This window comes from Myxocyprinus asiaticus, chromosome 20, assembly GCF_019703515.2.
Source record: "Myxocyprinus asiaticus isolate MX2 ecotype Aquarium Trade chromosome 20, UBuf_Myxa_2, whole genome shotgun sequence".
Lineage (NCBI taxonomy): Eukaryota > Metazoa > Chordata > Actinopteri > Cypriniformes > Catostomidae > Myxocyprinus > Myxocyprinus asiaticus.
This window is the reverse complement of record NC_059363.1, coordinates 24,533,636-24,560,149: the sequence shown is the minus strand read 5'-3', so window position 1 is coordinate 24,560,149 and position 26,514 is coordinate 24,533,636. Positions and strand designations below refer to the sequence as shown.

General features: G+C 36.3%; 2 protein-coding genes across 9 annotated transcripts in view; both read left to right on the top strand.

Annotated features, from left to right (window-relative positions):
- Window positions 1-22,603, top strand: part of LOC127410877 (echinoderm microtubule-associated protein-like 1) — an 84,672-nt gene extending 62,069 nt beyond the window's left edge. For 5 of the 8 annotated variants that reach the window (XM_051646097.1, XM_051646094.1, XM_051646100.1 and 2 more), the window contains 18 exons: window positions 2,857-2,883; window positions 7,150-7,279; window positions 7,782-7,931; window positions 8,920-8,989; window positions 11,515-11,625; window positions 11,833-11,928; window positions 15,499-15,633; window positions 15,929-16,028; window positions 16,383-16,534; window positions 16,672-16,797; window positions 17,939-18,070; window positions 18,303-18,370; window positions 19,107-19,195; window positions 19,318-19,415; window positions 19,604-19,691; window positions 20,884-20,979; window positions 21,257-21,387; window positions 21,492-22,603. In XM_051646097.1, coding sequence (XP_051502057.1) covers window positions 2,857-2,883; window positions 7,150-7,279; window positions 7,782-7,931; window positions 8,920-8,989; window positions 11,515-11,625; window positions 11,833-11,928; window positions 15,499-15,633; window positions 15,929-16,028; window positions 16,383-16,534; window positions 16,672-16,797; window positions 17,939-18,070; window positions 18,303-18,370; window positions 19,107-19,195; window positions 19,318-19,415; window positions 19,604-19,691; window positions 20,884-20,979; window positions 21,257-21,387; window positions 21,492-21,617 — 1,925 coding nt within the window. In that variant the 3' untranslated portion in view covers window positions 21,618-22,603. The remainder of the gene's footprint in view (window positions 1-2,856; window positions 2,884-7,149; window positions 7,280-7,781; window positions 7,932-8,919; window positions 8,990-11,514; window positions 11,626-11,832; window positions 11,929-15,498; window positions 15,634-15,928; window positions 16,029-16,382; window positions 16,535-16,671; window positions 16,798-17,938; window positions 18,071-18,302; window positions 18,371-19,106; window positions 19,196-19,317; window positions 19,416-19,603; window positions 19,692-20,883; window positions 20,980-21,256; window positions 21,388-21,491) is intronic. The other 3 variants (XM_051646101.1, XM_051646096.1, XM_051646095.1) reach the window with 2 other exon arrangements.
- A 1,821-nt stretch (window positions 22,604-24,424) lies between these two features.
- LOC127410884 (ena/VASP-like protein) overlaps window positions 24,425-26,514 on the top strand; it is a 58,867-nt gene continuing 56,777 nt past the window's right edge. The window contains exon 1 of the mRNA XM_051646117.1: window positions 24,425-24,821. Coding sequence (XP_051502077.1) covers window positions 24,817-24,821 — 5 coding nt within the window. The 5' untranslated portion in view covers window positions 24,425-24,816. The remainder of the gene's footprint in view (window positions 24,822-26,514) is intronic.

The window sequence follows — 26,514 nt, the reverse complement described above, 5'->3', positions numbered from 1 at the left end:
TCAATTGGAGACAGGTCAGGACTACTGGCAGGCCAATCTAGCACCCGCACTCTCTGCTTACACACCCATGCACTTGTAATCTGGGCAGTATGTTGTTTGACGATGTCCTGCTGGAAAATGCAGGGACATCCCTGGAAGAGATGCTGTCTGGATAGAAGCATATTTTGCTCCAAAATATGTATCTGCATTAATGGTGCCCTTATAGATGTAAAAGTTACCCATGCATGGGCACTGACACACCCCCATACCATGATATACACTGGCTTTTTGACATGATGCTGATAACAGTTTGGATGGCCCTTCTCCTCTTTTGCCCAGACAATATGATGCTGTTTTTTCTGGAAAATAAAAAACTATTTGAAATATGGACTTTTAGGACCACAAAACACGATTGCACAGTTCTAACTTCCATCTCAGATGAGACCGAGCACAGATAAGTTGGCGGCCCTTCTGGACAGCGTTGATGTATGGCTTCTGCTTTGCATAGTAAGGCCTTAAAGGAATATTCCGGGTTCAATACAAGTTAAGCTCAATCGATAGCATTTGTGGCATAATGTTGATCACCAAAAAAATTTATTTAAACTCATCCATCCTTTTCTTTAAAAAATAAATAAAAATCGAGGTTACAATGAGGCACTTACAATGGAAGTGAATGGGACCACTTTTTGAAGGGTTTAAACAGAAATGTGAAGCTTATGATTTTATAAAAGCACTTGCATTAATTCTTCTGTTAAAACTCATGTATTATTTGAGCTGTAAAGTTGTTTAAATTGTCATTTTTACAGTTGTTTAGGGTTTGTTGACATTACAACGTCATGGTAACGAAGTTGTAAAATTGGCTATAACTTAACACAGAAAAGGTTAGTTAGCGATTTCATGTTTCCATGCATATTGTTTATGTTTTGTGGCTATACTTTTGAAACAGTGAATATTTTAACGTTCAAAAATTGGCCCCCATCCCAAAAGGAGGGATGCGGGGGGGCCTTGGTAGCTCAGCGAGTATTGACGCTGACTACCACCCCTGGAGTCGCGAGCTCAAATCCAGGGCGTGCTGAGTGACTCCAGCCAGGTCTCCTAAGCAACCAAATTGGCCCTGTTGCTAGGGAGGGTAGAGTCACATGGGCCTCGTGATAAGATGTCCTTGAGCAAGGCACTTAACTCCAGGTTGCTCCAGGGGAATTGTCCCTGTAATCAGGGCACTGTAAGTCGCTTTGGATAAAAGCGTCTGCCAAATGCATAAATGTAAATGTAAATGTGCGAATTGACAGTCTCAGACGCGGAGGCAACTGAGTTTCGTCCTCCGCTGCCCCGGACTGAGGCGAGTCACTATGCCACCACAAGGACTTAGAGCTCATTGGGAAGTGGGCATTCCAAATTGGGGAGAAAAGGGGAGATAAAAAGTAAAGGAGGGATGAGTCGAATTAAATTTTTGTGGTAATCAATATTTTGCCACAAATGCTGTCGACTGAGCTTAACTTGTACTGAACACGGAACATTCCTTTAACTTGCATCTGTGGATGCAGCTGTGAATAGTGTTGACTGACAAAGGTTTACCGCAGTATTCTTGAGCCCAAGTCATGATATTCATTACAGCTGCATGTCGGTTTCACGCACACTCAGAATTGTTTTTTTGACCTTGCACTTTACACACCGAGATTTGACAGGATTCCTTGTATCTTTTATCTTTAGTTTGCACTGTAGAGGCTGAAATGCCCAAAATCCTTCCAATTTGTCTTTGGGGAACATTGTTCTGAAAGCAAGGATTATTTGCTGATGCATCTGTTGGCAAATTGGTGAGTCTCAACCCATCTTTGCTCTTGAAGGTCTAGGCTTTTTGGGGGGCTCCTTATATAATATAACATGAGTGCCTCATCTGTTTAACATCTCCTGTTTCACATCACCTTGTTATTTCAACTTGTCAGATTGTTATTTGTTCTAAATCGCCCCTTTCTCAACTTTTTTTGGTGCATGTTGTAATGATTAAAAAAAAATATATTAATTCACAACATCAAAGTATACATCAAAGAATGTGTTGTTGGTGTGTTTTCAATATAGCACAGGGTAAATTGAATTTACAAATCACTCCTTTTTGTTTTTATTAGCCTTTTCCATACTCTCTCAACTTTTTCGGAATTGGGGTTGTAAATTCAGAATTATAATTGTAGTTGTAGGGGCAATGTTTTGAATGATACAGGAACCAGATATTAAGCTGTAATTTAGAAGCAGCACAAGGTAAATGAAATCAAAGAGAAAACAATTAAAGTGTAAGTACAATGAGCAGGAATTGCATTGAGAGAGTCATTGACATAATGCTGCACAGAATACAGAATCTTTTTAAAGTCAAAGTACAAAACTTTTTCCTGAAGTCCCAACAGGCATTTATAGTTAGTGTTTATTAAAACATTGTTCTGGTGAGAACCGCTGCAGGCTTCATTTTTTTCAAACAATTCATTGGAATTCTGCAACAGTTCTCTGAATGTCAGAACAAATTTAATTCAGTGTCAGTGCAAAAACCAGAATGTACAGTGTGCACAGCTATATTAGGCAGAATACAATGAGCCGCTCTGCCTGTAGCCAATATGGCATATTCCTGTTATGTAGGCCAGTTGCAGTAATTAACCTTGCCAAAATCCCATTAAGATGGCTAGTCCAGATGTTAAATACACCAAGCATCAAATTAACCAAACACCAGTGGAGATTGTTAAATAGAGCACTGGGTGAAAGAACCGAGTTTCCCAGAGGGAGTTGTAGAGTAATTACCCAGACATGGTGACATGGGATATGATGAACAGGGATCTTGTTCATGGACCTTCTGCAATCTTATGTGACTGTCTCTGTCTCTATACATTCACAAAGGGATGCGACGTGTGACACACTGCAAAGGTAGGCACTGTTCGTCAACTGTTCCTTTTGTGAGCAGCTCTGTGGATGTAAATTGATTCTTAAGCCAGAAAAAAAGTCATTATAATTGATAAAATAATTAGAGATTGTAAGCCAGTAAAACTTTGCTGACATATGCAATGTAAATGTGAAGTAATGTAGAACAGAGAATCAGGTAGCATTCATTGTTAACATTAATTGATTATTTATCCTTGACTAATAACTTAACTGCAAGAGACTATAAATACATTACCTTCTGTACTTTTTTTCAGATATCTTACTCTTTTACATTAGGCTGTGGGTGCCTCTGCTTTAAGATTTATATACGTAGTAAAATCGATTATACAGTTGCTATACCTCCAAATGAGACAGTGACATCTGACTTAGTGAGCTCTAGCTTTAAGCATGTGACAAAATCAGAACCCACAGAGCTGACTTGCATAAGGGTCTGGGTTGATTTGACAAATGTGTGTTTAATAGAAGTTCCCTCCCTTCCTCCAGAAATGCCACCCTTCACAAAAAACTAATGTGCACTCTCTTTAACACCCTGTGAGTGATGCCAACCTGCGGTTGATTGCAGTGATTTGCAGTGATGCTGAAACACAAGCTGTTAACTCTTGAGAGACACTGATCTGACAGCTCTTGGATGTTTTGCTCACTGCTCTTAATGGCATTTGTTTTTCACAAGCACCATGGGAACACAACATTTTTCTGCAGTCACACAGCAGCACACTGAAAGGCTTTGATTCCATTAGTGTATTGCCGCTTTTTGCTCCGAGCACACATATTTGTTCTTTCAGTCCCTTAAAGAATGTTTATCATCCTGCATTTTATCTCAACCAGCTCTTCTGGTTTCTCTGTGGAAACTGGAATTTGGTGTTTATCATAATTCTGAAGTTAATTGTCACACTGTTTTGTGTGCAGTGTGTCCCAGTAAGTGGAAATTATTTTCCTAAAACTGTTTTCTCTCTTCAATGTTGATGCAACCGACAGTGAATGATTCACTATGCCAATATTTTCTTGCTCAGTATTTTTGTTTTCCAATAATCTAAACTTTAAAACAAGATGCATTTACGGTACCTGAGAAGCAACATTGTGTTAAAAAAAAGGCTTGATTTTAGAGAGTATATCTTGAATTAAGTTTATTTCTTATGCTATTGCCGTACATCTTTTTAAGTATACATTTGTTAGATTTATACTTAAAAAGAACAATTTGCCAATTGGGTAAGAAAACTGAACTTAATTCAAGATATACAGTATTCTCCGAACATGATTTTGTCTTCACTCCAAAAATATTTCAGTGTTCTTTTAAGATTTATGCAATTTCATTTTAAGACAGATTTCCATCAAACTGAATTGAGTCATCTTTAAATAATCTACATTATTATAAATAAAGCATAAATGTAAGTAAAACTATTTAAGTTTAATGAAATATATTATGCTTAATTCATAATATGTACATTGTTAATAATTACTCACATTATTTTTTTACTCTTCATAACAAAATTCCATAAAATTGAATATATTATTTTATATTAATATTAAATTAAATTAAATGTAAAAAAATTTTTTTTATTTTTTTATTTTATTTTTTTTACTACACAATTATATTTTATGGAATTTTGTTATGAAATTGAAATGTGTAAATCTTAAAAATAGTCTAAAATATGTTTTTTTGTGCAGTTCATTTTTACCTTAATTTTGTATACAGTTAAAACCTGTACATCTTAAAAATAGACTGAAATATTTTTGAGTTTTGTTTTAAAGATGTTACGGTATTTTTATTGGGATACAAATTAAGAATATGATTTTTTTTTTAATTTTATATTCCCAAAATCCTCAAAAACAGTCATCAAACAATCACAGTTCACAAGCTTGCACATAAAACTACCACAAAAAAAAAAAAAAAAAAAAAACTGTTTGAAATTTTGTGGTTGGAAAAATGCTTCTCCAGAATAAATTAAATCAAATCAAGTATTTTCCTAGGATAACAATTAGATTCCCCAGAGCCTTACCTTCCCACTGGTTTGTGATCTGATAGTGTGGTCTTGTGGAAGCCTTGTGTTGTGGAGGTATATCTAAAGATGTTCGACCATGTCTGACCATGATTCCATTATACTTTATCCCACCTCTTCACCCTCTCCCGCACTGGCCCTCTCCAATTTTACCACTTCACCTAGTAACTGTGCAGATCTACCTGCACCGACCATCAAAAAGGACTGGATCCACTGAGCCCCCCAAATCCTCGTCAACCGTGCCCTCGCAGTCCATGAACGCCCCTTCAGAGGCCAAGATTCTGTCTGACAGAGTGTCTCGATCTGGAGGCAGAAAGATCCCACCAGTTACCCTTCCTCTGAGGAAGTGTACTAGTCAGTCAGTCCACTCCCCCTTAGACACGCCCAGTTACAGGAGTCCAATCAAATCCCCCAGCCAGTATTTTCAAATCTGTTACTGATCAGCACAGCTGTAGTTCAAATATTAGATGTAGCCAGATATTTTTAAGGATCTTTGCTCTTTTCTTATGTTTTGTTCTCTTTGTTTTGATTCTCTCTCTAATGTGTTGGGATTTGGTTTAGCTTTATGTTTTGTTTGACTGCATGTTCACATTTTTGTCTTTTTTGGGTTTGTTTTGTTTGTGTCAAGTCTGCATTTTGATTGACTGTGTATTGTCTGTTATTTGTTCTTTCATGCAGGCCTGCTGTGTGTGATTTTATTTTGTTTGTATTACTAATCTGTCAAGCTAGGAAATTAGTTGCATTCATTTGCTTCTGCATTTGATTTTGTATTGTCTGTCCCTACATTTAAACTGATTGTATCTCAAATACACAATAAAGTACATTAAAAAATACTTTTCCTTTACACCTCTCTGAACTATTTCATTCTGACATTCTTTTCAGAACTTCACACGCACACACACACGCACACACACCCGCACACACACATACATAAAAGTTTGGAATAATTTACAGATTTTGCTCTTATGGAAAGAAATTGGTACTTTTATTCACCAAAGTGGCATTCAGCTAATCACAATGTATAGTCAGGACATTAATAACGTGAAAAATTACTATTACAATTTGAAAAAAATGTTCAGAACTTCTTAAACTACTTCAAAGAGTTCTCATCAAAAAATCCTCCATGTGCAGCAATGACAGCTTTGCAGAACCTTGATATTCTAGCTGTCAGTCTGTCCAGATACTCAGGTGACATTTCACCCCACACTTCCTGTAGCACTTGCCATAGATGTGGCTGTCTTATCAGACACTTTTCACGCACCTTACAGTCTAGCTGATCCCACAAATGCTTAATGTGGTTAAGATCCATAACACACTTTTCCAGTTATCTATTTTTTTCTTTGCAATTCTTCCCATAAGGCCTGCACCCCTGAGTCTTCTCTTTACTGTTGTACATGAAACTGGTGTTGAGCAGGTAGAATTCAATGAAGCTGTCAGCTGAGGACATGTGAGGGGTCTATTTCTCAAACTAGAGACTCTGATGTACTTATCCTCTTGTTTAGTTGTACATCTGGCCTTCCACATCTCTTTCTATCCTTGTCAGAGCCAGTTGTCCTTTGTCTTTGAAGACTGTAGTGTACACCTTTGTATGAAATCTTCAGTTTTGTTGGCAATTTCAAGCATTGTATAGCCTTCATTCCTCAAAACAATGATTGACTGATGAGTTTCTAGAGAAAGCTGTTTCTTTTTTGATATTTTTTACCTAATACTGACCTTAACAAACCAAATAGCTTTCAGCTGTGTTTGATATAATGGCAAGTGATTTTCTAGTATCAAATTAGCAATTTAGCATGATTTCTCAAGGATAAGATGTTTGAGTGATGGCTGCTGGAAATGGGGCCTGTCTAGATTTGATCAAAAATGACTTTTTTCAAATAGTGATGGTGCTGTTTTTTACATCAGTAATGTCCTGACTATACTTTGTGATCAGATGAATACCACTTTGGTGAATTAAAGTACCAATTTCCTTCCAAAACAGCAAAATCTGTACATTATTCCAAACATTTGGCCACCAGTTTATATACCTGTATATTCTTTTAAACATTATCTTGCAATTCCTTCTATTCCCTCTTTGGGGACAAAATCCATTTGTGTCAACTGGGATTAACATTTAATCTCCTCATAAAATATATTTTAATGTCTTTAACATTAAAATTTTATCAGAATCTCCTAACATTAACCACACAGTTGATACTGCAATCCTTTAGTGGCCAATACATTTTCTTGCTCTAAAAATCTATGTTGCTTTTTCTAGATGAAGGGTATGTAAAAATGTATTTGAAGGGACGACCCATCACAATGTACATGTCCAAAGACCTGGTGGACACCTACAGCCTGGAAGCAAAGGCTGACTTGCCTCCTAAAAAACTGAAGCTAGATTGGGTGTATCCTTTTGTATTGCTGATGTCTGTGTTAGATTGATCCTTGTATTGAACTCTTATTGCTGTGAGATTGAATAAACTGTAGATTTATAATTGCACAGAAAAGGATTTGGCAGAAATGCCATAAGCGAAATGATGGATATGATTTATAGCAAGTCATAGGTTTTAAGCATAAACCTTATTACATTTATTTATGCTTGAAATATTTATACTAAAAATAATAAGAAAACAAATGTGCCAATTGAGTTAGAAAAATAAACACAATTTAAGATAAATATATTCTTTACACTCTTAATATCTTGCTTCAATTTAAAATATATTTTTTTCTTCTTTTTTTAAGGATGTTTAGTTATTTTTGCAGTGTGCAAATGGCTGTGTTAGAGAGAACTGAACATCTATTATACCTAAGCAAGTGTCAGCTTGCCAGAAAAATGAAAATAAAATAGCTGTTTCATAACTGATCTGCTCAACTACAGAGTAGTGATTGCTCTTGACTATGACCAAGCTATGGTTATCGGGGCCGTGACTGTCGATCCAACCTCTACTTGCTCCCGACGGGGGAAACGGTTTACTTCATCGCCTCTGTGGTTGTGCTGTATAATGTAGATGAGCAACTACAGAGACACTACACTGGACATACTGATGATATCAAGTGGTAAGACTGATTTATATGTGTTTCCATGTGAAATCATCATCCATTTAGTCATTATAGAACAGTAGAAATCCAATCACGCAGCATTCACAAATATTCTGCTACTCAAAAATCAATCCTCCCCGTTCTGTGTTCTTCCACTGCTAATACGACAAAGTAAACGTTTTCCTTCTGGCTATTGGTGATAGCACAGAACAGGTAATTAACCCAAGTTGATAGACAAGACAAAAACACATCAAGCTTCAACAATGAGCACAGCATTGATGGATAAGTGTGCTCTATGTAGCAAAGTTTAAAGATGTGTGTTGTTTTATGTTAAAATACTTTTTCCTATCCCAGCTTAATATGCAGAGACAACTATAAGTAAACCACTGAGAAGCTGATTTCCCTGAAAATATGGAACACTGTGGCTCTATGAAAACATTGCTCGGTTTGTTCCAGCATTCCAACCAGCCCAACACAGCGACATTGGCTCAACCAATGGCATGAGTTTTTGGGCGGGACTATCTGTTTAACTAACCCATGGAAGACAGGAGAGCTTTTAAGAAACCTGTTTGAAAACAATAATTATCTTCCCAATTCCGTTTGTTGATGTTAGTTGTGCAGAATGTGCACTCTTATCCTTTAAATAATCTGAACCTTTGATGCTTGAGAATTACAAATTATCCTGCAACCATGTAAAGCCACACATTTAGACATTTTTGTAGTAATATATTGGAGATCAGAGCTGCTCATAAATAAGTCAAACGCCTTTAAGCAAGAAAACAGAAACAGAAACCAATAACTTGTGATTAAAATGTAGTTATCTGTTATTTGTATTGATGTTCGGTCCTGATTCTCACACCACTCACAGTCATTGTGTTGTTTTGGCAGTGGACTCACAGAGTCATCATAAATGTGTGATGTCCTCTCACTGCTGTGTCATCGCCTGCTTCAACAGTCCGAGCTGCCCACTTCTTTCACCTCTTTTTTTTTTTTTCTTTCCATAAAGCCTAGCTGTCCATCCTGATAAAATCACCATAGCAACAGGACAAGTGGCAGGCACATCCTCAGATGGAAAAGTAAGATACTGCTATTCAGCACAGATATTTTTCTGGTATCAATTATACATTGTACATTAATTCCATAGCTTATTGCAAAAATAGAGTGCCATTCAAAAATCCATATTGATAATCTGTCATTATGGAAAAAAAAATAATAATAAAATAATGAAGTATTATGATGTAGAATGAATTAGAACTATTTAAAGGGTTAGTTCACCCAAAAATGAAAATTCTCTCATCATTTACTCACCCTCATGCCATCCCAGATGTGTATGACTTTCTTTCTTCTGCTGAACACAAACACAAATAGAAGAATATTTCAGCTCTGTAGGTCCTCACAATGCAAATGAATGGTGATCAGACCTTTGTACAGTACAAAAAATATTTTCAAGACAAATATTTTTATCTTGTTTTCCTGTAAAATTATCTAAACATTCTTAAAATGTGATTTATTTACTTGTCAAGCAAAATGGCATAAGATATGTAAGGAATAGTTGACTCCGGCCCATTGAATTGTTTAAAAATAATGCACACCCGAGGTGGTAATGCGGTCACGGTGTGCATGCATCTGCGCATCGTGACCGCATTACCACCTCGGGTGTGCATTATTTTTAAACAATTCAACAGGCCGGAGTCAATTATTCCACTTATACCATGGTTACCACACCTTAAGACATCGTTCAGGATTTTATCTCAAGACATTTTCTGCTTTTCGTCCCTAAAACGCTCTTACGAGAGGAACTACTTTCTTCCGCCACAGATTCAGCATCTTACTTTAAAACAGCTCATGCCTTCGTTGCTAATTCGAAAACGTCACGTTAGAACTAGCAACGGAGGATGCGCTGCTTTTCGACATAGGAGTAAAAAGGTTGTGTGTGCGTGTGTGTATGAGCGTATGTGTGTGTGTGTGAGCGTATGTGTGTGTGTGAGCGTATGTGTGTGTGCGAGCGTATGTGTGTGTGTGAGCGTATGTGTGTGTGTGTGTGTGTGTGTGAGCATATGTGTGTGTTTGCATGCGAGTGCGTATGTATGTGTGTGAGCGAGTGTAAGTGCGGGGGAGACGAGGGAGCGCAAGGGCTCTTTTTTACCGAAATTGAAATAAATGTAGGATATTTTAGACATTGTTTTGACATTCTTAACTGATTTACTTTAACCAATGACTTTGTTTTAACTGGTTATTTTGTTGTGGTAGCCTGTAGGACTCTTTGAAGTGATATGGAACCATTATGCGGTCAAGACCTGAAACTATTTTATAGCCGTGCGTTTCCTTGAAAAATAATTGCACACCTTAGAATGTCCGTGAACCAATCAGAATCAAGCTTTCAACAGACCCGTGGTATAATATGTCTTGTTTTAAGAGAAATCTGACAAAATTAAGTGAACTTTAGACTTGAACAAGAAAAAAAATCTGCCAATGGGGTAAGAAAAATAATCTTGTTTTCCCATTTAATTAAGTTTATTTTTCTTACCCTATTGGCAAAATGTTTATTCTTGTTTAAAGCATTTATCTTACTAGATTTGGTTAGATTTCTTTCAAAACAAGACTTAAAATCTTAAGGAGAAAGGTGAGAAATAGATACAAATGTAAGTCCTTTTTTTACTCTAAATCTCCACTTTCACTTTTAAATCTGAAAGTCACATGTGAGACCTGTTCAGTTTCACTTTCACATCTGAAAGTGAAAGTTAAAGTGGAGATTTAGAGTATAAAATGACTTACATATTGTTCTGTTTCTCACCCACACCTATTATATATCACTTCTGAAGATATGGATTTAACCACTTGAGATTTTTGGATTACTTTTATGCTGCCTTTAATTGATTTTTGGAGCTATAAAGGTCTAATCACCATTCACTTGCATTGTATGGAGTTACAGAGCTGAGATGTTTTTCTAAAAATCTTCTTTTGTGTTCTGCTGAAGAAAGAAAGTCATACATATCTGGGATGACATGAGGGTGAGTAAATGATGAAAACATTTTCATATTTGGGTGAGCTATCCCTTTAAGATTCTGAACTATTTCTGTAGGTCACTAATCAAATAAGCAAATTTGTGACATTGACCATGATATGTCCTTCTGCACAAAATGTCAGATTTTCTTGTTTCCATGGAAGCATACAAGATGCACTTTGGATATTCTCAAATCATGCTATGATATTATGGATCATCTGGTTTAACATACATTTTGGAGTTTAGTTCATGCCAGCTTGAGTGCATGCAGCTACGAAATACTAAGAAATACTAATTCTGAAATTATTTTATTTATTTATTTAAATTTTCATTAAAATTTTTATGCTGATAGTATAATTTGTAATGGGGTAAAACTAAATCTAAAATTGCACACACAAAAAATGCAAAATATAATTATTTTCACAAGTGGACTCAAACTTTTGGCTTTGCATATTTCCCAATTCTTTTTTGAGCTGCAAGTGAGTCATAATAAATGTGGATGAACAATATCTCAAATCCACTGTCTTTAAAAAGATGTTTAATTGGTGTGTGTAAGACTGATGGCAAATGCTTAGTAAATCTGTCTCTGTTTGGCAGCAGCTGGCCCCTCATGTACGTGTATGGGACTCTGTGAGTTTGAACACGTTGCACGTCCTTGGAAACGGTTTCTTTGACAGAGCCCTGGTGTGCCTCTCCTTCTCCAAGTCGGTAAGAGACAGTCCCTCTCTATTATGTTAGCAAACAAAGTACAGCCTATAGTTCATCAAACAAACCTTTCTTTATGCTGAAATAGAAAGTACTGGATGGTATTTCAGGAACACGCATCTGTTCTTTTTTGTTTTCTGGCCAGTTTAAATACACCTGTTCTCTTGTCAAAAGTCTCTGCATTAACAGATGTCATCTTTTCTTTATTAGAATGGTGGTAGCTGGTTGTCTGTTGTGGATGACTCCAATGACCACATCCTCTCTGTTTGGGACTGGCAGAAGGAGGAAAGACTTGCTGAAGTCAAAGTAAGAGAATCTTCTAAGCTTTGATGTGTAATGTGGTTTCCTGTCTCTCAAATGGCATAGCATGGTGTTCAATTTCAGTGGTGTTCAAGTTCAAGGGTTCAATACCCAGAGAACACAAACTGTTACAGTGTATACAATGATTGCACTGTAAATCGCTTTCGATAAAAGCTTCTACCAAATGCATACACTAAATGTATGTGTGTTACGAGCCCCTGCTCTTTGGCTTCTGTTTTTTTCCTATGTGAGGCGGCCAATAAGATGTGAGCAGAGACTCTAACCTGCTACACCAGTGCCATGTATCACAAAACAAGCTGAACAAATTCTGGATTCCAGGATTGGTTTTAGTTTGACAAAACTCACCAAATCCATTCAGGCTTCATTGGGGTTAAATGGTATCAAGACGCTCGTTACCAACTTTCTCTATCAACTCATTGATCCCAAGATTATGATTAGTTCACGTGTGCGTTCACATGACATAGGCCACTGGAGTCCTGCTTATTTAAGAGGTGCTGGCTGCACTTCATGGTGGCCGCTGCCCCAGGACACAGACTCCTTTGTTTAGTGTTTGTTTGCTGTTGTTTTGATGTCTTTTCTTTGTGTTAAAAGGATGGTGAGTTTGTCTTTTGTTTAGTTAAAACAGATTAAAATAGCTAACTTATGTAAGGATAACAGTAAAATTATGAAGCAATTAAAGACATTTACACAACAAGAAGAAATAGCGGCCGCTACGAGAGCTCAAGAGGACTGCTGCAAACAAATTCTTAATGTGATAAAAATAAAACAGCTGGTATATCAATGCGTAAGTGAATTCATATAGGCTCACAACAAGAACACAGTGGCTTATTAATTTTAAAAGCTTAAATTTATTTAAAATATAAAAGCTTTTATATTTATTTGAATTGAAAACTTTATATATATTTCAAAACTATTATAAATAAATATAGGCTACTATTGATTACAAAATGAATAGAGACTATAAAGATGAAAATTCTCCTTAAGTTTATTTTCCTTTTTTTTTTTTCTTTCTTTTTTTTTTTAGGACTCCTAAATTTCATCAATTATTATAAAGCTGCACAAATTTAACCTATACTGAATTGGATGAACAAAGAATCTAAAGTGAAATGGAGGAAGAAGGAAATGTATCAAATGGGGGACCTATTAGTATATCCCTGTTCCTACCCAAACAAAGCAACTATTTTAAATCAATTTTTAATATTTGTATTAATAGTACTTTTAGAATTTGGTTAGAAAAAAGAAAAATAGTAAAAAAATAAGAAAGATATAGTTCATTTACAAGCAATTGCTAAAGATCCTGATTTCATGCCAAATAGGTTAGATAATACATTTAAATTTTGGGCAGATAGAGGTCGAAAAGATATCATAACTGTTCACTGATAAAGGAATGGATACCTTTTCAAACCTAGCAAAACATTATGCGCTTCCAAATTCACAATTTTTTAATAATTTAAAGGTAAGAAGTTAAAGTAAAATAAATAAATAAATTATATAACTGATACATACAATACAACTAATCCAATAAAAATGTTAGTAATTTTAAAGAGTGCACTTGAAAGAGATATACAGGACACTCTGAATAAAATTATATATAGGTGGGAGGATGAATTAAAAAATAAAAATGAGTCAGCAAGACTGGGAAGAAATATCATATAATACATTCCATACTACTCAATCCAGTGTTTGGAGGGAATATGCCTGGAAGATACAAATGAGATTTTTTTTTATAACACCTGTTATTCAGAGTAAATACAATAGTTTGGTAAAAGGGGATTGTTGGAGAAATTGTGGAGAAAAAAAGGCTCATTACAGTCAAATTCTTTATGAGTGCTCTAAATTGACAACTTATTGGAATTAAGTGATTAGACAGGTTAATTTAATATTTAACTGCTCAATAGAAATACATCCAGAAAACCTTATTTTGGTTAAAATGCCATTGTCCTTAAGAAATAAATCTGAACAAAATAGATTTAGGGTAATCAGAAAAGCAGCTTTTAAACAGATTACAAAAAATTGGCTTAAACCAGAACCCACTCAATCTCAAAGAGAAATGATTTCGGGAAATATACCAAATGGAGAAAGTAACATTTAAAATTAACAATAAAAGTCTGGAATTTGAACATAAATGGGATTTGCTTAAAAATATTATAAATTAATTTAGATAGATTGATTCCTTCAGATTCTTGTTTTTTTAACAAAATTAGTTAAAATAGGAGGTATGATGTCCTATCTCATTTAATATTTAAAAAAAGGAGGTGATGCCTTAACTTTCTTTCCACTTTATTCTACTGGATGTTTTATAGATAGACTAATATCTTAGGTTTATATTTTCAAAGATATTTTTTGCCATGGGTAAAGAGGGTAAATGAAAAGCAATTACATTTAAAATAAAATACAACACTCTATCTGCAGAAAATCTACATTTAGATTCTCAAATAAATAATTTATCATGAAGAGTCGATTTTGTGAATTTCTAAGATTTTATTTGTATAGTGTGCTTTAAGAGACATGGGGGAGTGACTTGATTGCGTCAGAGATGTCATTTTACTCGCAGCTGATTGGTTCAGCATCTGTTAGCAATCTGTAATCCAGAAAAAAACCTGCTTGGAGCAGGTTATCTGTGTGGCGTAAGTTGCTGTGGCGATGAACACCACTAAAAGCTGACCAACTTTCATGGTACCTAAAACCTGGGGTTGAGGCAAACTAAACTAAAACTTACCTGGCTAGCCACTGAAACCGGCTTCATTGTACAGGCCTCTGTCCTTGTTTGGTTTATCATGTGTTTATTTACTGTTGTTTCTTTACCACCTTTTTCTTGTTTTTAACTTTTGACGGCTTCTTATGTTGGTCCCAAACTTGGGTCGTAACAATGTGTGATATTGAATAAACATTGTTCAATGTAAATAACATTTTAGTGTGCTCTACAAGATGCATGCACAAATAAATGTAATAAAGGTGCACTCAGCGATTCCTGAGAAACACTGTTGATATTCGAACTCAACTGCCAAAACAAACACACCCCTCCCTTCAGTGCTCCTTTGGAAGCTCTGCCCCCCAAATTCATGCACGCTGAAAAGCCTCGCCGATGTTGACGCGGCTCCTAGCCCTCGACCTAATCCTTCTTTTTTAGTTTATATTCTTCTGACCTTTTTCTCTTGGTCTGTTTCTCAGCCATTTGTCCTCCTTGGAGTTTAGAAAATTCGCATCAGCCAGATTTGCCATCGCTCTTCTAATGAATTTCCCTCTCGCTCTGCCCCCACCCTCTATCCTGAGCACGTGGAAGAACCACCCCTTGTTGCTGATTGGCTGGATTAGTGTTGTGTGGATGGGTCTGATCCACACAACACTATTTTATCCCATTTACAGAGCCAGGGCTGTGTACAAATACTAGATTTATTTTAAGCCCACCACAGAATGGACTGCTAGTAGACTGTGAAGAGATATTTGCAGAATTTGACAAAAAGTGTATTGGATTAGAATTACTGAGTGCACCTTTAACTGGTATTAAACAGTTTTATGCATATCTTCAAACTTTCTCTTTTTCTGCCCGTACAGTGCTCCAATGAGTCTGTTTTCGCTGCTGATTTCCACCCGACAGATGCTAATATAATTGTAACATGTGGGAAGTCGCACCTTTACTTCTGGTCATTAGAGAAAGGGTCTCTTGTGAAGAAACAGGGTCTATTTGAGGTAATCTCCCACAAGCCCATTTTATCAATGGTCCCATTTAGATCATTTGGTTTGATGCAACATTTAGACATTTGTATTACGCATGTGCAGTATCATTGTACCATATCATATTGTATCATATACTGTAGCTCTAGAATATATGCAATGTATTTTACAGTTATTGTTACATTGTTTGCTGTAGTTGTGCTATTTTAGATTATAATACATACTGAAGATATAATCTATTTTGTCTCTCTCTCTCTCTCTGTTTGTTGCATTTCTGCTTAAAATAAAGTCATATTTATGTTTCTTGCAGAAACAAGAGAAGCCCAAGTTTGTATTGTGTGTGACTTTTTCAGAAAATGGCGACGCCATCACTGGAGACTCAAGTGGAAATATACTTGTGTGGGGCAAAGGTAAAAGAATAAAAGCTTTATTCATTGGGTGTTTTATTGGGATATTTTGTGAAAACGACATACTTTGAGCTGTGTAAAATATCTTCTTTATGAAATGTAATGGTGAATGTCGAAAGCAACAAAGGATGAAACTGTGTGTCAACAAAGGATGAAACTGCTGCTAACAAAGTATTGTTTATTTACTGATAGCAAAAGGCAGATTGATCTAAATTTCCTGACAAGAATCAATAAGAATCTATTCCGATAAGTTGGAGACACCTTTGGTTGTTGTGTTCCATACTGATGTGTTTCAAACTGGTTTCGTTTTACAACAGGCTGTTTGTATTATGTTTTTTTCTGTATCATAATTCACAGGCTCTAATCGTATTAGCATGGCCATTCAAGGAGCCCATGAGTTGAGCGTCTTTGCGCTTTGCATGTTGAGAAATGGGACTCTGGTCTCTGGTGGGAAGGACCGTAAACTCATTTCCTGGGATGAAAATTATCAAAAGATTCAAACAGTAGAGGTAAGACATCTATATAGGTATAATTTTAATTCAATCTACGAGCTGCTGCCATTTTTATGCTTGAATAGTAATGTTCCAGCAGGTAACCAAAATCAATTCAATCCAAAATCCTCCCAATTTTGTTATCGTGCTTTCAGGTGCCTGAGTTATATGGCCCCATTCGAACTGTTGCTGAAGGAAAGGGTGAGACGGTTCTTATTGGGACTACTAAAAACTATGTCCTGCAAGGTAGTCTGGACGGGGATTTCGTACCTATTACACAGGTAAGTAAAACACTGCAAATACAAGACCCAGGTAGATGTCTTATTTACTGTAAATTTAAAAGGTGTATTTGGATCAGTTGGAAAAAAGAACATCCCCCAGCATTTAAACAAATTATAAATGATACACTACAATTGGAGCATCTAATGTACGATTTAAAAAAATAAAACTGAAGCCTTCTTGGAGATATGGGAGCTTCTTGGACCTGTCATGAACCTTTTAAACCTCCTTTGAAAACTGTGCCCATAAACCACATGCCACACTAACCACTTATGCATTTAAATTGTAATTGTCATTTTTCTTTTGCACATTTTATTCTTATTTTTATTGACTTTATCTCGAAACATATTTGCTACATTGCATTTTTTTCCTTTCAATTTATATATTTTTTAAGATAATGTATAACTTTCTGTATAATGTCTAAACACGTTAATTATGCTATTGTTATGTTATAAAAACTGTATACATAAATAATAGGTAAAAACTAAAGAAACGATCTGTAAGGATATGAAATCAAGCCAAAACTGAATCTAAGACACACACACACACGCACACACACAAAAAAAAAAAAAAAAAAAAAAGGAAAAGAGGAATGTTTCTTAAAGGAAAGAATCAGTTTATCTGTTTATATCATATCATACATTTTCATTTGTCTTCCAAGCTTAAACATAATTAGACATATTTTAGTTTGAAAGGATAACTGAATTTGTGGTTAGAGTACAGAATAGATGGGATTTTAAATTTGTTTCACACTTTTTAAAAAAAAAAAATTATTTAAACTAAAACAAAATTAATGAATTTAATTAATGCAAATACAAAATCTTTTTCTTAATGAGTATTTTGTCTGGATTTCCAGTAAAAATGTCTAAATGTCTTTAAGATAAATTTACTTGGGAAGAAAAATTGCATAAGATATTAGAACTATGTTTCAGAGAACATTTGTGAGATTTATGCTTAAAATACAATTGCCAATAGGGTAAGAAAAATACATATTCTATGAAAACAAGTCTTACACCAACTTTTATCCTCTCAAGTAATTTGTTTCAAAGGTGTTTAGATATTTGTACTGGAAAACAAAATGGTTTTTTTGTTGTTGTTTTTTTTATGTTCACCTCTGTTAACAACTAACTGTTTGTTCGTCAGGGCCACACAGATGAGTTATGGGGTCTGACTGTACATCCAATGAAGCAGCAGTTCCTCACCTGCGGCCATGACAAGCATGTCTGCCTATGGGACCCTGGCTCCCATCAGCCCATCTGGACCAAAACATTGGAGGTGAGCAACGTGCCTGTGTTGGGTTGACTTACGCTACAGCAGTGTCATCTCACCATGGGCATGACGGCTCTCACAGCTCTTTCTCGATACCAGAACCCTTGTCACTACTGCAGCTATAATTAAATGACAGCAGTGTCAAGTTCAATGGTGTTCCTTAGGCTGTGTTGTAACCACATTTGGGTTGACAGGATGTTTGATTGGGCATCTATCTGTGTGTTTCCCTTGCGGACAGGATGCCGCTCAATCGGCTGGATTCCATCCTTCTGGGGCAACGGTTGCTATAGGAACACAGACAGGCAGGTGAGAGGAGCCATTTCTTTTCATCAACGGGACCCCTGACACATCATTTAAATTCTGAACAAGAGTTTAATAGAGTGTTGAACGGAAGACCCAAACAGTTATTACAATGCTAATTCCACACAGGAACACTATTGCACTGGCATTCAGATGTCTTTGATTTTTTTTTTTTCACCCAATTTGGAATGCCCAATTCCCAACGCGCTTTTAAGTCCTCGTGGTCACGTAGTGATTTGCCTCAATCCAGGTGGCGGAGGACGAATCTCAGCTGCCTTCGCGTCTGAGACCGCCATCCCGCGCATCTTATCACGTGGCTTGTTGAGCGCGTTGCCACAGAGACATAGCGCGTGTGGAGGCTTCACGCCATCCACCGCGACATCCACGCACAACTCACCACGCACCCCACCGAGAACGAACCACATTATAGCGACCACGAGGAGGTTACCCCATGTGACTCTACCCTCCCTAGCAACCGGGCCAATTTGGTTGCTTAGGAAACCTGGCTGGAGTCACTCAGCACGCCCTGGATTCTAACTTACGAACTAGCAAACTCCAGGGGTGGTAGCCAGCGTCTTTTACCACTGAGCAATCCAGGCCCCCTCTTTGATTTTATTTTTAGATATATCCTGATTGTGACACTGAATAAAAATCTCTCCTAACAGCCTAACCTTTCATTGTTTCAGGTGTTTCAGAACAGTATGGTTAATACTGTCCTTTCCCTCATTATCAATCTACACAGGTGGCTTGTGCTTGATACTGAATCAAAGGATCTAGTTACTATGCACACAGATGGGAACGAACAGCTGTCGGTTATGCGCTTTTCTCCAGGTTAGATTTCTCCCAAAAGCCACGCCATTGCTTGCTGGGGATATACTGAAATGTCAGCCAAAAATTTAACAGATTAAAGTCTGCACTTGATTAAGTTGGAAACCTTCTGTTGCTCTTTCCAGATGGCAGTTTCCTTGCAATTGGGTCACATGACAACTACATCTACATTTATGCTGTGGCTGAATATGGCAAAAAATACAGCAGAGTTGGAAAGTGCTCAGTAAGCATGAGTATTTGTGGAAGCGGTTTGTAGACTTAATATACATTATAAATTATTTCATCATTCAACTGTCATAGACCATCTGTTTCTACCACATGATAATCATTAAGAGTTTTTTCTTTTCACATACACATCCAGTATGCACACACACACACACACACACCATTGTCTGTTTCTGTGCCTCACAGGGTCATTCTAGTTTCATCACACATCTGGACTGGTCTGTGGATTCTCAGTACTTGGTATCCAACTCAGGGGACTATGAGATCCTTTACTGTAAGTATCTAAAGAGGTAAAAACAATATATGGGTGTTTTTTAAACTTTGGGCACTTTAGACACTGTGGACTTCTAGAAAGTAAAGATTTTTTTTTTTTTTACTTGTCTACTAACAACATCCAACCACGTATGCACACAGAGAACAGGTAAACTCCTTTGTCTCGTTTTAATAAGGATAATTTCCTAGCTAACTTTTTATGTTTCTAAAATACTGTACAAACAGTATTATTAAATAATATTCAATAATATTTTCATATTTTTTTGTGTGCATAATTTGGCAATTAATTTGGAAATTAAGCTTAATCGCCCAATAAAATTATTCTGCTCACAATAATATGTAACTAGATTTTATGTTTTCCTCAAAAAAAGCTTTTCTCATATTTAATCTCAAGCATGCTTTTCACTGGTACGTTTGTCTATTTAGGCAATAAGTACACTAACTTTTGAAAAAACTTTGTTAGGGACAAATTGTTTGGTGTAGTAGAAATGATGTCACAACCGCAGGACAGTTGTATTAATAAAAAAATATGTATATAGACATGTTTTTCACACAATAAATATTGAAATGGTTTATGTTTATTTCACTCTTTGTTTAGATGATCATAGTTTTAAACATGTAATAATTTTTATAATGGATTTTCATAGTATTAAAAATTGAGTCTGAATCTGGTCAAATCTATACAGAAATGCATTTGAAAGTACTAAAAATGAATACAAATGGTTAATGTGACCTTCATATAACAAAAAGAAAAAAGTTAAAATCTGTTAGTTTCAGTAACAATGAACACCTGGGACATGAAAGTGCCTGAAGTTGAAGAAACGACCATTTTTTAAACTGAAGCTGTCTTACCGTATATATACTGTATATATACTGTAAGACAGCTTCAGTTTAAAAAATGGTCGTATATATATATATATATATATATATAGCAGAGTGAAACATTAGCAAAATCGAAATACCATAATCACAGTATGTATTTGCTGTATCGCCTCAATCGCATTATAATTGCATTGTGAGGGTGCATGTAAACTTTTTCTCTGTTTCAGAGACTTAAAGACATCACTAGTGGTTGTACATACTCTGTATTACTAATAAATAATGCATTTTTTAGTTATAAACTATCAGTTGACTTAGAACTTTTTTGACAATAAGAAAGAAGTCTGTTAACAATTGAATTGTTTTTTGTTCAGGGATCCCCTCTGTTTGCAAGCAAGTAGTGAGTGTGGAGACTGCCCGTGACATAGAATGGGCCACTTTCACCTGTACTCTGGGCTTCCAAGTTTTTGGTAAGGCTCATCTTTTACTTTATGGATAGCAGTATGGGAAAATTATTAATTTATTAACTTATTCCTAGTCCTTATTCCTAATTTATTAGCTTATTCCTAATTAAAAAAAAAATATTTGTAGTCATTGTAAATATGCTGTAGCTAAGGGAAAATAAAGCTGCATAGTTCTAATGTTTGTCCTTGTATCATAACGGCTCAATTCTGTTTCAATGTAAGTGTCTAGTCACGACTCACATGAGAAAAATGGGATGTGCGTTCTGTTTGTTTTACTCTTCAGGGCTGTGGCCAGATGGCTCAGATGGAACTGACATCAATGCTGTGTGCACTTCTAATGCAAAGAGACTGCTCGTCACTGGAGACGACTTTGGAAAAGTTCACCTTTTCTCATTCCCTTGCTCTCAGTCTCGAGTAAGACAGCACTAAATCTTTCAGATATCGGAGACATTGGACAGATATGATCTGTTTTAGCACAAAGTAATGGTAAAATCTTATATTCTCATGTTTCTCTTTAGGCCCCAAGTCATGTCTACGGTGGACACAGCAGCCATGTCACCAATGTTAACTTTTTATTTGATGACAGTCACTTAATCTCTACCGGAGGGAAGGACATGAGTGTCATGCAGTGGCGTGTGGTGTAAAACAACTACTGTCACACTATTGTGTGTGTATTCATGTGGAAAACATCAGAACTTTCTCTTTTTCTTGGAAGTGACTTGGGAAAACAAAAGTTGGGCCATCGACTAAAGACTAAAGTGGTGAAAGGGAGAGGGAGAAGCTGGTTTTTGTTGTATTTGCCTTTAATTGTTATCTCAGGACACCAATATTTGAAATTACTCTCTGTTGACTGTCTCATGCTTTCCTTGGCTGTGAAAGAGAGATATCTTTGGAGGAGATCCCATCTCCCTAACTTTGAATTACAAACTAAGAATCTGTTTTCTAGGGCAAAGTTAAACTTGATGCCAAAGCACATGAAGAAACTTATTGGGAGTAAATAAAACCAATATCCAAAAGGCGCTGGCCAATTCATAACATAATTAACAACACTTAACATAATGTAAAAACAGTAGCACCAAGTCTTAACAATGGAACATCATCATTTATAAAGGAATTACTCGCATCACACTGACTGTATTTCAAAATTGCATGTTAACTATCCAATCTGCCGCCATTATCATGCTTTGTTTTGTGTGTGCTTTTGCTTCCACCTTCTGGTACATTGAGGTACTGCAGCCACTCAAGGCTGATTTCATATCGACTGTATTCATGTTTCATGTATTTTAAATTTGATTATCAGCCCTCGAATTTGTTTTAAAGAAGAAGTAGAAGAAGAACACGAGTCTGCGAAGGCAAATGACTGTATTTTGTTTAAAATGATTAAAGCCTTCAAAGACTTTCAACATTTTTATAGTGGTCTTGCTAAACCACTAAAGCCATCAACCTCTGTTTTAGTTTTAATCCCCTGTCTGGCATTGTTTGAGAATCAAGTAGCTTAACTGACAGTCAATGTAGAGCACACTAACATTATAGTTAAGCTCCATTTTCATAACCTCTGATTGAGAAATGAGATCAAACTGTTGTTACAGCTAAATGACTGTAGTATAAATAAATAGCTAAGCATGCACAAGTTTGTTTGTAATTCTCTAACCTATTTTCCCATATCCATTACCAGATATACAGCATAGCCATGAACATAAAAAAAGAAAAAAAATTTTTTTTTTTTTTTACACAATGGACATGTTGGATCAAGGCTGAAGTGACATTTCTAAGGATATTGGAAGCTCTGGTAGAATTTGAATTTTACAACCACCTGACAATATAGCAGAAACACCACGTCACTGTTTATGAATTATAAAAATAAAACCTAGAGGGAGAAGTATGACATTTTTTTAAAACCTATTGTTTAAAAGAGTGATATTTTCCCCATAGCAAATAGCTCATGAATACATTTGAATCTGTTTACATGTACGTTTAAATAAAATTATTATGTAATACTGTGTTCCAAACACCAACAAACAACATAAAAAACAATTGACCTTATCTCCAAGAAGGGAGATGATGTCATGAATCATTCACTCACCCCTCATGTCATCCCAGATGTGTATGACTTTCTTCTGCAGAACAGAAATTAAAATTTTTAGAAGAATATCTCAGCTCTGTAGGTCCACACAATGCAAGTGAATGGTGGCCAGAGATTTGAAGCTCCAAAAAGCACATAAAGGCAGCATAAAACTCCAGTGGTTAAATCCATGTTTTCAGAAGTGATATGACAGATCTCCCCGCCCAGTAGGGGGTGAATAGCCAAAAACAAAAGAAGAACTCTTAGGAGAGAAGAGAATGCATAGGGTGCATCTCATTTCTTAAATTAAAATCTTCATTTCCTCTCTCCTCTGTCCTCTATCCCGTGACATAGAAACCTATCAAAGTTCGCCATTATGAAAAAAGTATACATTTTCAAAATGCACCATGAGGAGGTGAGGATCTTGGAAGGAAGCTTATCGAGGATGCTTGAGTGAGGAGGCACCGGTGCATCCTATGCTGAAGACTTTTTGGCCGAAGCACCTGACGTACGTATAAATTCTTCTCCCCCTTCACATCTGACAGTTTTAATTCATGTTTCACCTTTGCGGTTTAAATAAACCATAATTGTCACATGCTCAATCAACAGTGCATCTTGAATTATTTGGATTTATTATGAATATATTATTAAATAACATTTCAGAAACATAACGGCAAGCACACCAAGGTACTGCAGCTGTGCAAAAACGTGCTCTGAAGTCACACTTGAGTGGACAAGGACTTTTCATTTTACAAATACATCTTGCTTCGATTCTTCCATCCCAGTTTTCTTTCCCACCATCTTTCCTCGTCTCCTAAGAGAGTGGAGCAAGGAAGCAAGGAAATGAAATGAGGATGTACAATTTCAGAAAAGAGAAGCACACATAGGATGGCTGGTGAAAGTGGACATTTATAGAAAAGAAAAAAAAAGACATAACTATCGATCTGTTTCTCACCCACACCTATCATATTGCTTCTGAAGACATGGATTTAAGCACTGGAGTGGTCTGGATTACTTTTATGATGCTTTTATGTGCTTTTTGGACCTTCAGAGTTCTGGCCACCATTCATTTGCATTGTTTGTGTTCAGCAAAAGAAAGAAAGTCATACACATCTTGGATGGCATGAGGGTGAGTAAATGATGAGAGAATTTTCATTTTTGGGTAAACTATTCCTTTAATATGCAAAAGTTGTTTGCCTTTTACTCTTTGATACACATGATAGGCTAACCTGATCCGCTATAGAGCAGCTCATGTAGTCATAAACACCGAGTAAGGCAGGGCATCTCACAAGAGATTGCAGTGCTTCATTATCTCCACCAGTGTTCGCTGTTGTGCATGTTGGTTTTACACTATTCCGATAAGCTCCTTGCTCGTTGTCAGAACACGGAGGAAAATGGTAACTCCTGTACGCGCTGGCAGTCCGAAATTCAGATCGATGTTATAGGCGCGACCATGGCATAAGCTGAACATGGCATGTGTTTTTATTCAGCTGCGATGACAGAGAGCGATATGCTTTAGAGCTTTAGACACATCTGCATTGCTTCTTCTCCACGGACCGGCTGTGCATCGATGCATGAGCATTGAGCATTCAAGCTGACCATTGTGATATGGAATAGTGCACGTGCAGTATTGTATGCACACAGAAAAACATTTTTATGCACCGATAGCTTTAAATATAGCGGCTAGCCTTCGTGGCTTTTCTTGGTCTCTCTCTCTCTCTCTCTCTCTTTTAAAAATCTTATTTATACCATCCATACATTCGTGAGGATACCATCGGAAAATGAGGTAAGCAGCCCAATGTGTTGACACTGCATTTATAAACATACTGTATGCATTGATGTATAGGCCAATACGTGTAATTTCTATATACATTTAGATATTATAAAGCATTTGTATCTCACTTGTATTTGTATCTCAAAACCTACAGTAGTGAGCTCCCTACCTAGACAGCATTTTTGGGCATCATAAGCATCAATAGCTCGTTGATGCCCAAAAATGCTGTCTAGGTAGGCAGCTCACTGGGATTGGAGACACAGCCTTTAAAGCTCAAGCTGAGGCCTTTGAGTGAGCAGACAGCTGACAGCACTGGGGTATTCAGTGTGCTGAGATACTGAGCACTGATGACAACTTTAATGCAACTGTCTGCGATAATTAAGTAGATCTGGACACGTGACGTGAGCACACACATTTTGACCAAGCTGTTTTGGATTTAATTTCATTCATAAATGCAATGGAAGAAGACACGCGCATGTCCCCACCCGTGCAGTGGGCGTTCGCTGGGTGTGTTTACAGCACATTTGATAATGACATGACTTAGTAATACAGAGTAGATACAGTACATGTTTAATGCTTGCTTAGTTGTGATTTGGGGACAACTTTGGGGACATTGCCCCTTTGATTTTTCTTGTGCCCCTCAGAAACTTCTGAGGCTCCACAAGTTCAACGGTGAAACAACTAAGCCCTCTTCCCTTTGGACGGCAAAATGAGAGAACCTATTGCCCACTCTAGGGTCCCATGGCAAAATGCCCACCCAAAGATCTCATCCTGGGTTTGTGGGGCACCAGGCGAAATCATGAAAATGGGCCCCCTGGTGTGAAAATTGTCATAACTTTATAACATCCATAAAACGATTGCAAACATGATGAGCAGATTTTTTTTAAAAATAGAAAGCACTAAAAAAAGAAGCACTATACTGTATAGTTCAGTAGATGACAAATAAAGCGTTCAATAGCTTTTTTTCCCCAACATGAAGATGTTAGGTTAAAATGTACATGCATGCATAATGTGTATTTTAGATGCTGTGATGAGTCACAATTGTATCGCCTTATTTTGATCATCTTTCAACCTTTTTCTAGAAGTACAAATAAACCAATGTCTTAATTAATATTAGGTCATGGAAACTGCAAGTATGATAATTACTGGGTAACATTTTACAACAAGGTTTGCATTAGGTATCATTAACAGTGTATAATTCAGTTTTCCAGCATTTGTTAATCTTGGCTAATGTCAATTTATACAAATACAATTGTTTATAGTTTGTTCATGTTAGTTCATATTGTATTACTTAATGTTAACTTATACAATTTTAATGTTAAAAATTGGCTAGTATATGTAGAAATTAACATTAACCAAGATTATTAAGTGTTGTTCATTGTTAGTTAATGTTAACTAATGTAGTTAAGTAATGTTAACAAATACAACCATAAGTGTTACCCATCAAAGGAACACAAAATAAGAAAATGCTGTTTAAAATAGTTTTAATAGACATTGCTGACAATGCTTGAAATTACATTTCAACTTACATAACTATGTGTAAAAGTTTATTTAGAGCAACAAAATCGATGAAAATAAAAAGTTGGCCAGAATGTGAGCAAAAGTGAATAAAAGTAAAAACATCAGGGAAAAGAAGGTACAGCAGTGGGGGTGGGGGGTTAATTATGTATAAATAAAATTACATAGGGCCTATAAACACAACATC